This window comes from Calypte anna, chromosome 2 (genome assembly GCF_003957555.1).
Source record: "Calypte anna isolate BGI_N300 chromosome 2, bCalAnn1_v1.p, whole genome shotgun sequence".
NCBI lineage: Eukaryota > Metazoa > Chordata > Aves > Apodiformes > Trochilidae > Calypte > Calypte anna.
In genome coordinates this window covers 26,035,403-26,051,871 of record NC_044245.1, presented here as the reverse complement: position 1 = coordinate 26,051,871, position 16,469 = coordinate 26,035,403, and the positions used below count along the sequence as shown (strand labels likewise).

Below are 16,469 nucleotides of genomic sequence, written 5' to 3'. Positions count from 1 at the left end.
AAAATGTGATCAAACAAGAAACGCAGGAATCCACAGCACCATTCTGCAGTCTTCTGAAGAACACTTTTCATGTATTTATTTTGATGCCCCACTTTCACTAAACAGAGCATATAAACACAGCTTTCTTTGGAAAACAAGAAAAAGGGCTGATCAGCATTATCCTGAAAACTTTATTTGAAGTTTTAGCAAACCCAAGGTGTCCACAATTCTGGGATCACTTTTCTACTGAATTGCTTCAGCCCTCTGAACAAGGACCACACACTGTATACCCAGAGGCTCGTTTCAGGAATACCCAGTTTCTACCAAGCACAGTCACACACACATCATTTTACTAATCTGACAGCAATTTATTTTTTCACAGTAAGTCACAAACGACCTTTGTCTGAAATATATGCTTGGATTAGGATGGACATCCACTAGAGAGCCCCACATTTTCACTTTATTCATGCCTGGACAGTCTCTGCTGGAATGAGATTCCCTGTTGTGTCCAGTTGCATACACTTACAAGAGCAGGCAGAAACCGGGCACTCAGTGTGATCCCTAGATAGCAATAGCAGAGAAAAGAAAGAAAGAAAAAAGGTAAGATAAAACTAACAAGAATTTTGTAATCTATACACTTTATAAAGTATGAGTAGGGACACAATATATCAGGAAAACTAAGCAGCATAGTTAAGTTTTGCATACATTCTAAACAAAACCTTATAATGATAGATACATCAAAACAGGCATGTCCTACTCAGGGCAGCATGCAGGTGAAATAAGGAAGATTTTAACATCAACTTACCTGAACCAGCTCAGCATATGCCCAGCATGTCCACCATGTCTACAGTTGTGACACCAAGTAAACCAGTTGTTGAACTGGGCTAACTTCTTGTCTTTGCTAAGATCCACTTTTTCATCTGACTTGGATCCTCCTGTGCAGAGGCAAACCCACCCCCAGAAATATGCCTGTAGCACATTATGCTTAATTTGTATTTCAGTCCCAGAAACACTACTAAAATAAATTTTAAATTAGGAACATTATGTCAATAAATGGCCTGATTTTAAAAGAGAAGTCAGTAAAATTATTACACAGATAAGAACTGGTAGAAAGCCAAAACAAGAGTTATATTGCTGAGCTGTTGTTTCACATCTTACAGACACACTAAACTTGCCTAGTAAAAAAATTTTACAGACAAAATCTTTTTCAACACTGATTTATGTGCCAGTGATTGATCTGCATTCCAGAGAATTACAGGCTTGTTTTGCAAGTGAAATGCAAAAATTTCATTTGCAAATGAAATGTTCTACTTTAGGAAAAAAATAACATACATGCATTTATTTTTTAAAAAAAAGAACAAAATCTAAGTTGTGAATTGGAGCATTTACAATATACACAGATCAGTGAAAGAATGACAAGAAATATATAAAAAGGACTGCACAGCTGCTCCTGGCTCTATACCAAGACTGACCTAAAAATATATATAAAATCAGTTTCATTTGGACCACGTACAATGCTGAGCCCAAGCCACTTAGAACCATTTTCTATTCTGTGACAGCATAACCCACACATTCTTTCATACTACCACATGCAATTCTCTTTCAGCTAAAAATCAATTCCAAGACTTCTGCAGTGTCCCTAAAATTTGTCTCAAGAAACTCATTTCCCATTTTAATGTCTTATGGCTCACCATACTGACCACCAAAACACCCGAATCTTTGAATCTTTTAATCTGCCTCACTATGGAATTTCACTGTCAGAGCCAAGCAATCATGCATACTGTCTGACACCAAAGAACTGAGACACAGGTTTCTTCATAAAATCAGATGGGATGTATACAAGTTTTCAGTTATGGTATTCCTCCCTCAGGAAGACAAGTACGAAGGTTTACAGTATGAGTATAAATATAAAGCAAAAGGTGTAACAGATGATGTTCCAACAGGAACTGCTTAATTAGGCCTAGTACTCTAGCTGGATAACTAAAATCCACTGTGTCATACCTGGACAACTGGAAACTGGTGTTCCCATATTTATCAAGCAAAGTGCACAGCGAGGAAGAGGTTTACGGCAGCCAGGACAACTGGTAACTTTTGACTTGGTTGGTGAGCCACTAACTCCATATTGGCTGAAACCTCGTCCCTGATGAGGAATAGCTGAACAGCTGTAAGAGATTGATTTCCCACAGAAGTTGCAACTCACAAACACCTAAAAAGAACAAAAGCCCATTCATTTTTTGGTTTGGTTCCACTTCGGCTACAACCATGAGTGAATCTGTTCAAGCTTGCAAACACTTCCTTACCAGATATTCTAGAGAATGCCCTGGGAAGTCAAGACTACTTGTGAAGGAATAATGTCTTAACATCTTGCCTCACAGATGAGGCACACAAACCCAAGAAGTAGACCTTAGTGATGTCCACTTACTTTGAAAGTACATAAAACATGCACAGCTGCTAAAACTTGGAAAGGTACTACTGAAGGTGATAAAAAGCTTTACCTGCAGTAATGAAGTTAAATTTACTCTGCTTCAGGAACGAGTAAATCTGGTCTCTCCCTCCTTATAGTAAATTGACCCAGTCTAGAGTGCCCAACATGAGAATTTTCCTAATAATCTTTATCTGCATATCACAGGTTGTGACTGGATAGCAAGCAGCACATATTCTTAGCTCTTCAGGGGCTATTTATGTCCATCACATAAGGAAGGAGCTGTTATTTTTAGATGATGATGCTAATGATTTTGTATATGACATTGTCATATATAGATATTACTATTGTTACTGCTTCCCACTTGGAGCAGTAGGGATGCAGTGCTCCTTAAGCTGCTGTAAGTTACGTGAATTCAAAACCAGAGTTCATTAGAAACCTTTGGGATCTCAGACTTGCAGTGCACTTCATGAGCAGATGAGAGAGCAGAAGGTGTTGCACTAAGATCAAGTGGCTAAAAATGCCACCAGTTAAGCAGACAGCATTTGGACAGGGCGTTAGTTTTTGGTTTAGCTTATGTTCAGAACTGATAACCAAAATTGCTGCTGCTCATTTGGGTTCAAGGGATTAAAAACAGGTTGGCATTTGACATTTGCTTCCATTAAAACAGAGACAACTTGAACTGGTTCTTGGTTCAATTCCTTGGTTTCTGCATCTTCACCATGAAGCAATATTCAGCTGGATGATACATCTTTACTTTTGTTTTTCAAGATGGGAGGAAAAAAAGTTCCTCCAGAAAAAGCGTTGAAAAGGTACAGTTTCTGAAACACAGCTTTAAAAAAGGTTTTAAGAAAAAAACCCCAAACACTTGAATAAAAATAATAGGAAACTGATTTCCTAGGTTAGACATGAAGTTCAGCTTAGTTTACTTTAACTCCGTACTCTCTATCAAAACAGTTAAGTCCTTTCTCAAAAATTACTTAAAACAAACAAAAATACCCCAACATGGCTACTTTTTGGGGGCAGCATTAGTTGAAATCTTTCTTTTGCACATAAATTCTCATGAAAGCCAGGGTGTGTCTTTCTAAAGAAGTACCAGGCCACTTTTCTTCTCTGGACTAAGCATACTTCATGCAAGAATGACATTTACCTGTGCCAAAGGTTTTGAACTGGGGTCCAGTTTACTCCTATGGATATCGAATTCTGCACGTTTATGCCAAAACCTCCAAGCATCTAGAAGATTCCTGTAATTCTCAATCCAGTATTGAACCCTCTCATCCTTAAGTACATCTGATGGAGAACCCTAAAGCAAGCACAAAAATATGTCAGACACACTCTAAAGATACACAATACATATTACTAACTTTTTAGAGGACCTATACAAAATACTACAAGATATGAGAAGTAATACAGTGTGATTTGTCTAGAAAGAGATTTCTAATAAACTGTACTGCAAGTTTGATGGCAGTTTGCTTCAGTGTGCCTCTCCAGCTGAAAATACCTATCCTGCCATGTCCTACTAAAAACTTGAGTCTATTAGCTGAAGGATTATAAAATTCTGTCACATACCAGAGCCTGTATCATTGTTATGATTACAAACAGAATTACACACAGTGCTGGCAAAAGCTGTAACTAAGGGCTATGACAAGTCCATCATTAAAAAAACCCCAAAAAACAATACCTACAAACAAAAAAACTGTTATCAAAATCCTGAAGCAAAAAGTGTTTTAAGCCTATTAATATACACATCAGCAGTAAGCATGGGAACAGATAATCCCAGTTCAGCTAGAGAGGATGACTTTTTTTCTTTTTTCCTCTTTTACCTACTGTCTCCTCTAGCAATCTCACACAGAAAGAGTGAAGATACATGCCTGTCACTGAATACTTCAGGTGATTCCATAAAACAGGTACAATATGGTCACAAATTCCTATGCATAATATTTTTTAGCCCATAAGATTCAATACCCCACTGCTAAAGAAACCATGCTTAGTTGTCTTCTATAAAGATTTATTTTAGAATGAAACACTAACCTGTAGCATACAATAGCTTGCTGTCTGGACATCTCCAGTCCTGTCAACATAACTCTCCATCAAGTCCACTCCATCCTTTGTCAACCCTGTTAACAGTATTCCCTCTAAATTCCCAGCATCCTTCATTTCATTTGTCAGCTTCTCAATAAACCTGTTCAGCTATATAAAAAAAAAATAATTACTTTTGCCATCTGGTATCTGTTCCTAACTCATTTATGTTGGTTTATGTCAAAATGTTCAACAGTTGCAGAACTTTAAGAGTTTTTTTGCTAACAGAATATTGTTTGCTGCATCTAACAAAGGAAAAGGTATATAGGTAGTTCCACTGTATTGACAGAATTAAAATATTACATATTCCTTGAATACTTCAGTGGATTTAAAACAATACATTCTTGCTGTAAAACCAAGCCTTAATTCAAAAGGAGGTAAATATCTGGAATTATATACTAAGAACAAGTACTCTCCAGTAAGACAATTAATGCAACAACATTTAACAAACAGGAAGGTAATCAATATTATATAATTAATATAATATAATAAGAGACAAAAATCAAGTTGAAGGTACAAACTGAAGATCAGATTATACCATACTTTATAACCGATTGACAAGAAAAAACTCAATCACTCACTGACTCTTTTCTTTCACTATTTACCCCTCCAGCCCAGTTTTTCCCACCTCTAATGAAAACCCAGCCTTACATTTTGCTTAAACATGCAAGCTCCAACTTACTTGAGCATCATTGAGGAACTTGCAAGCAAATGCCACTCTGTCTCGCACGGCAACGTTATTTTCATACTTTGGAGAGAAAAATGGGAACGTTACCATCACATGCAAGCTTCCACTTTTTCAATACATTGTTTGTAGAAGTCAGAAATTTGCAGTATTGTATACTCTGATCATGGATAAAGAAAGCATTGCAGCTTGTGGTATACACGTGGAATTAAAAACATAAAATATGTCTCTTGAATCAGCTTTTTTTTCTCTTTCCTTCATCCGCCTTGCAATTACCATGTTTACCTCAATGTATGCCTGACAGACACCTAAAAGATTACTTATCAGGTCGCCCAAAACTAGCAGGACACCAGAAAACAAAAGATAAGGATGACTCATCCCAGGAAGCCTGGAGATTTGTATGTATCAGGGCCTTATTCAATGAAGAGACCCCTCTTTCTTTTGGGGTATAAAAAACCCTAAGAAAAAAGGAAAATGCGGCTTCTTCGTCCAGACGCCCCCTCCTCTCGGCACCTCGGCTTCCAGCTACGAAAAGACACAGCAGAGGCTCGAACGACAGAGAACCAGGAGCAACTCCAGCCCCAGGCCAGGCCCCGGCGGATGGTGATAACTTCTCCTTGTTCTCTCTTCTTTTACTCTAACGACCCTCGCGTTAAGGTGATTAATTTATGCAAAGGCCTTTTTGCCAGTAAACCGGCTTTCCCTGTTTTTAAAATAAACCCTTGTAACTAATTTTAAATCCAACAGTCTTGTTATTTTTGTAAAATCACTCATCTTCTATAGGTAGTGGCTGATTAATCCTCATAATCAATATATAAAACAATACGACATGGCTGAAGAACGCCAATGTTTATTACCAGATCAGTTGTTTATACTCAGGTACAGGTATCACTTCAGAATGTGACTCTTGGAACAATGTATCCAAGCGGCAGAAAGTCTGCTACAACAGAGCTTACATTGGTGTCATTCCAGATGCAGAAACTGCAAGAGAGCTAGGGCTGGGCTACAGCTCTTCTAGCACATATAGCCAGGAGTCTTACCAAGTCATGGGGCCAAAAAAATCCAAATAAACCTTTGTTTACACTAAATCTAACTACTGTAACCACTGGATTCCTTCCTAAAAATCACAACTAAACCTTAAAAACAAATATCCAGTACATGGATTTATCACAATTACGTTGACACTCAAGGTGCAGCAATGCCATAGTACTTACTTGCTGCTTTCTAATCCTTTTTTTTGGGGTCTAACACTCAAGAAAAAAATTCTTGACTCGATTCATTCTGGTACTTAGCTGTGCCCACAGGTATTCCTCCTTGTATTTACAGAATAGAAATTGTGACTGACATCACTAAAACAAGGAGATGTGCATGGCAAAATCTTTATCATATATATTTCAACAGGTGTCCTTTAAGTGAAAATTAAAAAAACCTAAAAAATGTATAGTCTGTTTCCAACAGATCAATAAAAACAACTATAAAAATTATTATACAACATACATAGAACATGAGCAATCTCTCCGGTGTAAAAACCAAACCAAACCAAAAAACCCTCTGGTTTCTCTCCTCATGGATTCTTTCTTTATTTAATACCCTAAAAGCATCATATAATGACACCTGTGTCTTCAACAAATTTAGGACAATTACCCTGTTGCATTACAGGAGTCCTCTATTGAGCTAATAATTCCAGTTGAATCAAGTGTTCTATGATCCTGTGTGGTTCTTTAACCAAGGATGAAGTATGTTACCTCTGTAAAGGCTCAAAATCTCTCATAATTAAAGATCTTGTTTACTCTTTACATAGCAAGTTTAAAGCGATTTCAGATGTAAAACTATTGCTTACTATTACTATTGCTTACTGTTTCACCACACTGAAATTATTTTAACAAGTAGTCAAGGAAAAATAAAATGCAATTCAATGCAAATAATGCTTGATGAAAGTTTTGTGAACTGCCCTGCACTTACTCTGTTCTGTGCATTTCCATTATTAACCTCCTTATCCTTTTTTCTTCCTGCTGAAATTGTCTGGATAATGTATTTCTAGTGGCTTAATAAGTGAACCAGAATTCCTTTGTGTCAACTTCATTGGATATTTTGGTTCCTTATGCATGTTTTTATAGACTCTAACACAATGTTCAGTAATATCAGGTGTCTGTTTAGGAGGAAAAAATGGTATCTGCCAGCATCAGCAGAAAACAATACATTTTAATCTGATTAATTAATGGAGTATACAGCACTCCACCTACATGTGTGCATGTGTACAAATACGCACCTCTTACCTAAAGGAATTTTAATGTAGGAGAAATTTACTCACCAAAACACCATCGTATGAGCCAGACTCACTTGTCAGGAAAGCAAACATAGCACACAAGTAGGGATTGTTCAATTGCAGCCTTAGGGTACTGCACATTTCTCTCCAAAGTGAGTTCTTCTCATCTGTATAGCCTGACAGAGCCATTGCTACTACATTGAGGTTCAGGTCACCTGATCGATTGACAACAATCAATGAAATACTATTCAAGTTAAGGACATAATGGAATAAAGTTTAAATTGTAATTGAAAACACCAATTTGAAACACAACATTTTATCAGAATGTAAGACAAAATGCAGTAGAATTAGTGCTAGCTAAAATAAATGGGGGTACAATAGCATGTTCTAGTTTCTCAAATGCCTCTCTTCAGGTAAGCGAACAGCTCTAAAAGTCACAAGCCCACATGCACAACAGCCTGGTTCTGTTCTTTTCAGATAGTTTTGAACTTCTAAATTGCTATTGCTATTATAAAGGATTGTCATAACCATAATTTATATCCACAAAAGATTAAGAAATATGATTGTATATATAAGCCATCACTTAACAGATCTAGCCAGAGGATGACAATTGCATTTAGCAGTTACAAGTTAACAAGTTAACAAATTTTAATGATTTGGCTGAAATCATTAAAATCTTTTTAATCTAAGTATTCACTCTTTCAGAAAGTTCAATTTCATTTTTTAATTGGAACATACTGTGTCTCCACTCCTAGCCTTCCCTATGGAAAGCACACACATACTTTCCCCACACTAAATAGGGGCAGTATTAAAAATAAAATAACCTTGACAGCTCCCTTGATGTCTGACATACTCATTTTAGTGGCAAGATAGTCTTCTAAATACAGTAAGAGAACACTGATGCAAATCAGAGCTGTGGGAGCAAGAAAACGGAAGAAAAAATCCCTTCATCTCCAGGCTCCCATATCTTACCTTTTCCCTCATGCATTGCAACTGTTACCAAATATTACTTCAAAGCAAATGTTTTCTGCACACCCTGAGTATTATCCCGAGCAATCTGATCGTCCTGGCTCATTGCAGGAGGGTTTGGACTAGATGACCTTTAAAGGTCCCTTCCAATCCAAACTATTCTCCAATTCTATGATTATACATTTCAGCTATTCCCAGCTGTCACATTGGTGGAGAGTTGCATGTAGCCCAAGAGTAGCAGATCCATGAAACAACTAGCCAAGACAATAGCATTAAAATAAGTGTAACATTTTTCTGATGTATGTATCAACAGGAAATCCTGAAACATGCTATCTATTTTAACTAGACAGTAAGGTACAGATAGTCTGAGAAGCGAAAAATCAGTATTTGTCACATTGTCAGGCCTCAATGCAACCACTTCCAACAACTATTTTCTAAGACAGCAAAAATCTTTTCCATATCATGTTCCATAATTCTGTTTACAGAAAGAAATCCACCAAGGTGATCCGATGCCAAAATGAAAGATACTGAACACAATACTCACCTTTTCCTGAGGAAGCCCCTTTATTTAGAATTTGTATTGCTCGCCGTATGTCCAAGTTGAAAAGTGCTACAGCAGCAGCTCTCTCCCAGTCTCCCTCCTGCTCCAATGAATTTAAAAAAGGCTCCACATCTAAGTCTGTTCCCTTTTTTATCCATCCACAGAGCTGCAAAGCCAAGGATCTCTCCTCACTCAGATACTGGATAATATCTGCCTGTCTATCAGCTCCACTTCTGCTCTGCCTGAGGTTCTCTGTTGTTCCTAGAAATAAGAAAGAAATTAAATTATGCTTAGATTACTTTTTCAGTTGCAATCACATCACTTGGATTTCAATCATATAGTACAAAAGCTGAGTACCATATTTTAGTACTTCAAATTAACACAGATAAAAATTCTGTGGTGAGGGGCAGATACAGAAAATTATTTTGACCTCCTAAAAGTCATGCATCTGAACCTGTCAGATATGCCCCACTAAGTCTTTTTTGTTTCCTCTGCCTCCTCAGATTTTGGAGGTTCTTGTTACAGCTGACAGGAGTGATCAGTATGTTTGATCAATTTGAAAATACATAACACACAGTCAAGCACCTGCTCTACCAGTTCTCTCCTCCACATTCTAGCTTTCCCACTGCTGAAGAGCTGGTTGGGTTTTTTTGGCTCTAAGGAGCACAACTATTAATTAGATACACAGTGAACACAGAAGGAAAGATTCAAATAAGAGGTTATATAATAAAAGCTTCACAGAGCATGAGAAGCACAATGTGATGCATCAGGGGTCACTACCACTTCAGGTTACTTAAACATCATTATGTAAATGTATTTAGTACATCAGCAATGACTACAGTAAAGTGAGTTTCCTGGAAAAACACCCCTATGGGGAACTTGGAAACAACACAACAGTTAATTGGGGAGCAAGAATTTTCAGTGCCATAGTCAAAACTGTCACAGTGTTTAAAAGAGTTGAGCTGAAAATTTACCTCTGAGGATATTTTGGTTTTGTGATTACTGACTTTCCAAGAACAGTGCAAATTCTGGAGATTACTGTAATGTAAACTGTTAACTTACACCTATTAGAACACACAGACATACTTTGTTCTTGTATTTTCAAAATAGCCTCTGCCAATAATTTTTAAAGACAAGCCCATGAATGCATCACTCTGTAAACAAACTATATTGGAACTTTGATCAAAGTTGGAGCAGTCTTACCCAAAGATGACTTCACAATTGATTTAATTCCAGCATAAACTAAGGGACCTTTGTTTCCTGTAAGTTTTTGATCCATATCTTCAGTATACTGCTTCATAAGTATTTTCATGTATAGGAAGCTTAATTTTTCCCAAGTGGTCAAAATTATTATTTTTTTTAAATTTTAAAGTCACATTCTATTAACATAGGCAAAGTATTTACAGCAGTGTATATTTAAAGTGTAGTGTTATATTTAAAGACTTCCATGCATTTCATATAACTGGTTTACATAAAAAGGCATAGAGCTTCTTTAGGGTATGAACTACAGTAAAATAAAGGATATAATGCAGAGTGTACCAAAGCGATTTCAGCTGGAGATCTTCATTTCCAGCTAGGAGGTGATTTCTCCAGACTTGTTCAGTATCCAGACCATACCTTGACAGAGCTCTGAGCCGCATTTTGGTGGCTATGTCTTTTTCCAAGGAACTTGCCTTTCCTTCTTCTGTACACTCATAGAGATGTCGTCCACAAGCCCACATTAAGGATGTCACTGGACTCCAGGCCAGGGAAATTCTTTCAAAAACAGTGAAGTCAGACATAGTCCTGTTGGGAGTCACCACCACCATTCGGTTTTGGCTCGTGGGATGCCAAGCAAATGAAGCAATGTAGTTCTCACATGGCTGGACACTTCTTTCAATTATTGTGGGCTCAGTTTCATCTCCAATGGGGGTGGGAGTGTGCTGCATGTCGTACAGCCTAATGATGTTACTATCCCTTGTTAAAGTAGCTAACAGTCCAGTTCTTGTTGGGCACCAGGCGACTTTTGTTAAGGGTTTTGGTTGCTCTGTCAAGGTCAAAACTGGCTTTTCAAACTTTCTTAAATCCCATATGGCCACCTGACCTTCATAGAAGGAAGCTACACGGTCGTGGAAATAGGGATCAACCGTCACCCCTTGGACAGCCTTGGTGTTCACAAATATTTTTTGGCTGGTGTTCCTCAGATCAAAGATGGCCAGATTTCGATGCATTCCAGCTAAAAGCAGCTTCTGATCCCGTGGCAGCCAGCAAAGAGAGAGACAAGCATCGTTCTGCCCTAATTCATACAGGGGCTTGGTCACCACCAGCCCAGCTTCCTGCTCTCCTGCTGAAAGCCTCACTTTCTCCGTGGCAACCGCCGTCTCCGGGGCATATTTGGTGCTGATATCCCAGATCAACACTGAGAAATCAGCTCGGTGTTTATCCAGCCCTGCAGCGAGCCAGTTGCTATCCAGGGGGTTCCAGGCCAGGGTGTTGCACTGCCGCGCGTGCTTGGGAACGAACTCCTTGCCTATCAGATCCTTGCATTTGGAGTTGTGGTCCTGACCCAGGCTCGTCAGCACCACTCTCCCGTTGGCCTGCCCGACGGCCAGGAGGCACTCGGGATCATACTTGGGATACCAAGCCACGCATTTCATGTAGGGAGTGTCCGAGTTGATTGAGAGGAGGGTGGCTGTGGTCTCTTCAGACAGGCGCAAGGAGCCCGCCTTGGGCTCGGAGCTGACAGCAGAGTCAATGTGATACAGGCTCAGCTCCGAATCGCACACGACAAACCTGTCCACGTGGTGTGGGGCCCAGAGGATGTCAGGCTTGGAGCCACTCATGTTTGGAGGTTAATTTAGGTGGAATTTAAGCTCCCATGAGAAGATCCGGCTGATGTCCATCCGTATGGCAGCTGCTGAGAAAATTATTTGTTGAACGTTATCGAGCCCCAAACTTTCCCGTCATCCAAAATCATCTTTAAACAAACGGGAAAATAATTCCCAACAACTTTTACCACAGACACGTTCCAGGCCAAACCCTGAATCCTCTCCACAGCAGCAGGCTTTGTTGTTGCTGGGATATCCCCACTGAGGCAGAACTACCATAACCACCCACAAAATGACAGCAGGATTGCTGCGTTTGCAGCACCACACCAGTGCCACTCCGGAATCATGAGAGAAGGAGTTAAAATGAAATACGATGTGGCATGATCCGTGGGTGTGCTGCTGGTAAAGAGCCACTCCCTAAAACATGCAGAAGAAATCTTCCCTGCCTAATTGACAGGAACTAATTGACAGGAATTAGAGTCTGTCTGTTGCTTCTGAAGTCTGTTCCACGGCCTACACCGCCTCGCCTCCTGAAACGCTTGCTGCACAAATTCCATCTCTCAGTCCTCACGTTGCTCTCCTGCTCCTGACCCCACCTTCTAACCCAGCACTACCTGGTCTCTACTTACATTCGGCCCTGCCGGCGAACCCACACCCCTCTCCCCCTTCTCGGCTCCTACCTGCCCCGGGGGGCTCGGGGGCCCGGCCCGTTTCACCGCTCCCCACCCAGGGGCAGAGCCGCGGAACGAGGACGGCGCTGGGAAATAACCGGAGGGAGAGCAGGCAGGCTGGCAGGTACCTCCCCCCCCCGCCTCCGCCTCCGCCGCTCACCCGCCCCGCGGCACCTTCCGCCGCCGCCGCCACCACCGCGGCCGCCGGGAAGGCGGCGCCCGAACGGCCCCGCCGCCCCAGGAGGAAGAACGGGCGGCGCCCGAGCTCTTCCGGTTGCGGGGGCAGCGGGGAAGGAAAAGCTGCGGCACTTCCGGCGCGGGGGGGGAAAGGAATGGCGGTGGCGCTTCCGGGGCGCGGGGCCGCAGCGGCAGAGGGAGAGCGTCACAGCTTAGCACGGAGCTGTGACATCACTTCCGGCCCCGGGCCGCCGTGGGAGAGAGAGCTGTGACATCACGCCTGGCCTGTGCGGGCTACAGGGTGACGTCAGCCCTGGGGGGCTGTGACGTGTGCAGCGTGTGCCGGGCCCGGGAGGGGCTGGGGCTGGGGAAGGGCCCTGTGGGTCCTGGTGCTGGCTCCTGACTGGGCCTCAGTGGTTGCTGTGGCGTCGCTTGGTGTGGCCGGGCCCCAGGAAATGGCTGGAGGCTGCGCCAGGGGAGGGTGAGGCGGGGTTCTAGGAGATGTTTTTTCCACGGAAAGGGTTGTCGGGCATTAGGAATGGTCTGCCCAGCGCAGTGGTGGAATCGCCATCCCTGGGGGTATTCAGACAGCGTATGGAGCCGGTCTGTAAGGATGTGGGTCGGTCTTACGGGGCTGGCCAAAGGTTGGACTCGATGATCTGGAGGGTCTCCCAACCAAAGATGTTGTGTGTCATCTGTGGAAGGAAGGCTGGTGTAAAAAGTGCCAGGGGCTGGCAGTGGGGAGGATACCGTGTTTTTACACTTAGGTAAAAGTAACCACAGCTGTGAGCAACTCAGTACTGTTGTTTTGTCCTGGTTTGGGCCAGGATAAAGGTAATTTTTCTGTCTTGTACTTTTGCTTTCGGGTAAGTCTTGTAAGTAGCTGCACTTGCTGAAATTAACAGCAAGTTTCTCAGACAGTGTCTGCTCCTAGGACTGACAACACTCGATGTTTATAGTTACTGCTAGAGACTGGTGTGCAGAGCCAAGGACACTGCTCAGTTCTGAGGAACATTTTGCCCTCCAGAAGGAGTAAAAAGGTCGCACCCGCAGCCCTCCTTTGGGGAGGAACGAACAAGATAAATGGCCAAAATTGACCAAACAGAGTATTCCATCCCATACACATCATATTCAGTACAAATTTGAGGGATCACAAGGGCCAAACCCCTTCCTGCTTCTCCTTCTCCCGTCCCCGTTTGCTTCAGCATCCTGGAAGGATCCTGTCCATTCCTCTGCCTGTGGTCCTGATCCGTGCCAGCCCATATCTGTGTGTTCCTGCCTCCAGCTCCCGACTGCTGCCAACTCCAGGAGTCCAGCCTGGACTTTTCCAGGGCTGCCCTGCAGCCTCGTTGGTGATGTGAGAGTTACTGGGGAAAAGGGGGGAGGAATGTGGTTTCCATTTTCCTGTATATTTGTATATATTTAGTGATTTTTGCCTATTTATCATTACTGTTTTATTAAAGTTGTGTAGTTTAGTTTCCAACCCCTAAGTCTCTCTCCCTTATTCTCTCTCCTTTCTTTATTCGGGGGAGGGGGGAGGAGGATTAGTAGAGAATAATCTACTATTCAGTTTAATTGCTGGGCCAATGTTAAACCCTGACAGATTTACACTGAAAAATGGGACGGTTGTGAACTGAGGTGACAAAACTTCAGAAAAACCTCGTTCAGCTTGGAGTCTGCTTCTGCTTTCTTGCCATCCAAATGGCTCCCCAGAGCCCTCCCCACGCAGGAGTGGCTGCAACACCAGCAGTTCCTGGTAGCTGTAGCTCCCCAAGCTTCTGTTTTTCCTGACTGTCTCATTATCAGCAACACAGCAAGTGCACACGCTCTTGTAGATATGCAGTAACTCCAGCACTTCTGCAAGCATTAAAAGACCTGGCTATGACTGATAAGTGTGGCAAATAGGAAACTGTGTTAAATATTTTCTGGTGGGAATCTTGGGCATCTTCCTAATAAAAACCCCATGCAGCGCTACAGACTGGGGACAGAGTGGTTGGAGAGCAGCCAGGCAGAAAGGGACCTGGGAGTCTGGATTGACAGGAAGCTGAACATGAGCCAGCAGTGTGCCCAGGTGGCCAAGAAGGCCAATGGCATCCTGACCTTTATCCAGAACAGCGTGGCCAGCAGGTCCAAGGAGGTGATTCTGCCCCTATCCTCAGCCCTGGTAAGGCCACACCTCAAGTACTGTGTATAGTTCTGGGCCCCTCAGTTCAAGAAGGAGATTGAGGTCCTGGAGCAGGTCCAAAGGAGGGCAACCAGGCTGGTGAAGGGACTCGAACACAGATCCTATGAGGAGAGGCTGAGAGAGCTGGGGCTGTTCAGCCTGGAGAAGAGGAGGCTCAGGGGAGACCTCATTGCTCTCTACAACTACCTGAAAGGAGGATGGAGCCAGGTGGGGGTTGGTCTCTTTTGCCAGGCAACTCTCAGCAAGACAAGAGGGCAGGGTCTTAAATTGTGCCGGGGGAAGTTCAGATTGGATATTAGAAAGAATTTTTTCACGGAAAGGGTGATCAGACTTTGGAATGGGCTGCCTGGGGAGGTGGTGGACTCTTCGTCCCTGGAGACATTTAAAAAGCGACTCGATATGGCACTCAGTGCCATAGTCTAGTGACTGTGGCGGTAGTTGATCAAGGGTTGGACTCGATGATCTCTGAGGTCCCTTCCAACCCAGCCTATTCTATGATTCTATGAAAATTTTAATTCTTTATGGGGTAGTTTTACTTTATCTGAAAGTAACTCTGTGGCATACTGGTGCCACTGAGCTAATAGGTGTTTGCAGCCATGACACAGTTGGGATGTGTCACCTGCAAAGCCAAATGTTACAAGAACTTTTCTCTCACCAGTGTGGAATGAGAGAGTGCTGAAGGTGTGTGAACTGACTGGGAATCACAGAAATCACAGAAAATTAGGGGTTGGAAGGGACCTCAGAAGATCACTCACTCCAACCCCCCTGCCAGAGCTGGGACACCTACAGCACCTCACACAGGAGTGTGTCCAGGGGGGCTTTGAATGTTTCCAGGGAAAGAGACTCCACAACCTCCCTGGGCAGCCTGTGCCAGGAAGTTACAATTCTTCTGCAAACAAGTAAAACAAACCTAAAAACCCATGTATGTTCTGTGTGGAAAAAACCCACTTTCCAGCTGTTACCTATGAATGGAGGAAATACCTGGTGCTGGGGGGAGTTAAGTCTTGCAGATAAAGACATTATAAGGGCCTGTGACTGGGAAAACAAGGACCCAAACCAGGACAGACTGGAAATGGAAACTCAGCAATTTCTGACAGAATATCAAGTGCACATTTTCAAAAGGCAGTAATGACTGTGACAGATAACAGAGATACAGTAATCTTCTCCAGCACTCAAACTCTTTAAGCCAACTAAAATATTGTATTTGGAACTTTTATTGATACAGCGTGGGAACCACTTGCTGAAATTCTGTCAAGTAATCCAAGAGATATTCTCTCCCTCCAAGTCTTAGCAATAAATCTTCTTCAGAAGAAAAAAGTTTGTGTTTGAGAAGGAATTGAGAAGGAATTGCTAGTATTAGAGCTATACTCACCACTGAGAACACTTCATTAAGATCTGTTTTACTTTTAAGTAAGGCTTTAAATCTTCCATGCAGACATTACCACTGAACTAATGCAGTCAAAAAGAGCAAGACAAGGTTGCTACCATTTATGTGTATTATCCCAAGGGAGGGATGGGAAAGGTTGTGAGGAATGTCTGATCCCAAGGCCTGTGTTCCACCCAGGAGGGGCTCCAGCAGTTCCCTTCATGTTCAGCTCTGTTTCCAGTTAGTCCCTCACTTTGCTAAGTTCCTTTCCCTGTTCCAATCCATGTGCTTCATGACTGGGTGCTGATTACAAAGGCTTAAT

General features: G+C 42.2%; 1 protein-coding gene across 5 annotated transcripts; it reads right to left on the bottom strand.

The window, feature by feature from the left end:
• Positions 1-326: 326 nt before the first annotated feature.
• MIOS (meiosis regulator for oocyte development) lies at positions 327-12,701 on the bottom strand. 5 transcript variants are annotated; one of them, XM_030444210.1, is made up of 11 exons: positions 12,429-12,701; positions 10,467-11,834; positions 10,145-10,243; positions 8,945-9,202; positions 7,477-7,646; positions 5,163-5,228; positions 4,433-4,591; positions 3,552-3,704; positions 1,981-2,185; positions 785-914; positions 327-540 (listed from the first exon to the last, which is right to left on the bottom strand). In XM_030444210.1, exons 2-11 carry the CDS (start codon positions 11,761-11,763, stop codon positions 444-446), a joined length of 2,634 nt encoding a protein of 877 aa, XP_030300070.1. In that variant the 5' UTR covers positions 11,764-11,834; positions 12,429-12,701; the 3' UTR covers positions 327-443. The 5 variants fall into 5 exon arrangements, with proteins under 5 accessions (XP_030300070.1, XP_030300073.1, XP_030300074.1 ...); XM_030444213.1 differs by having other exon boundaries at positions 12,580-12,697; XM_030444214.1 differs by having other exon boundaries at positions 10,467-11,837; positions 12,580-12,601.
• Between the last annotated feature and the right edge of the window lie 3,768 nt (positions 12,702-16,469).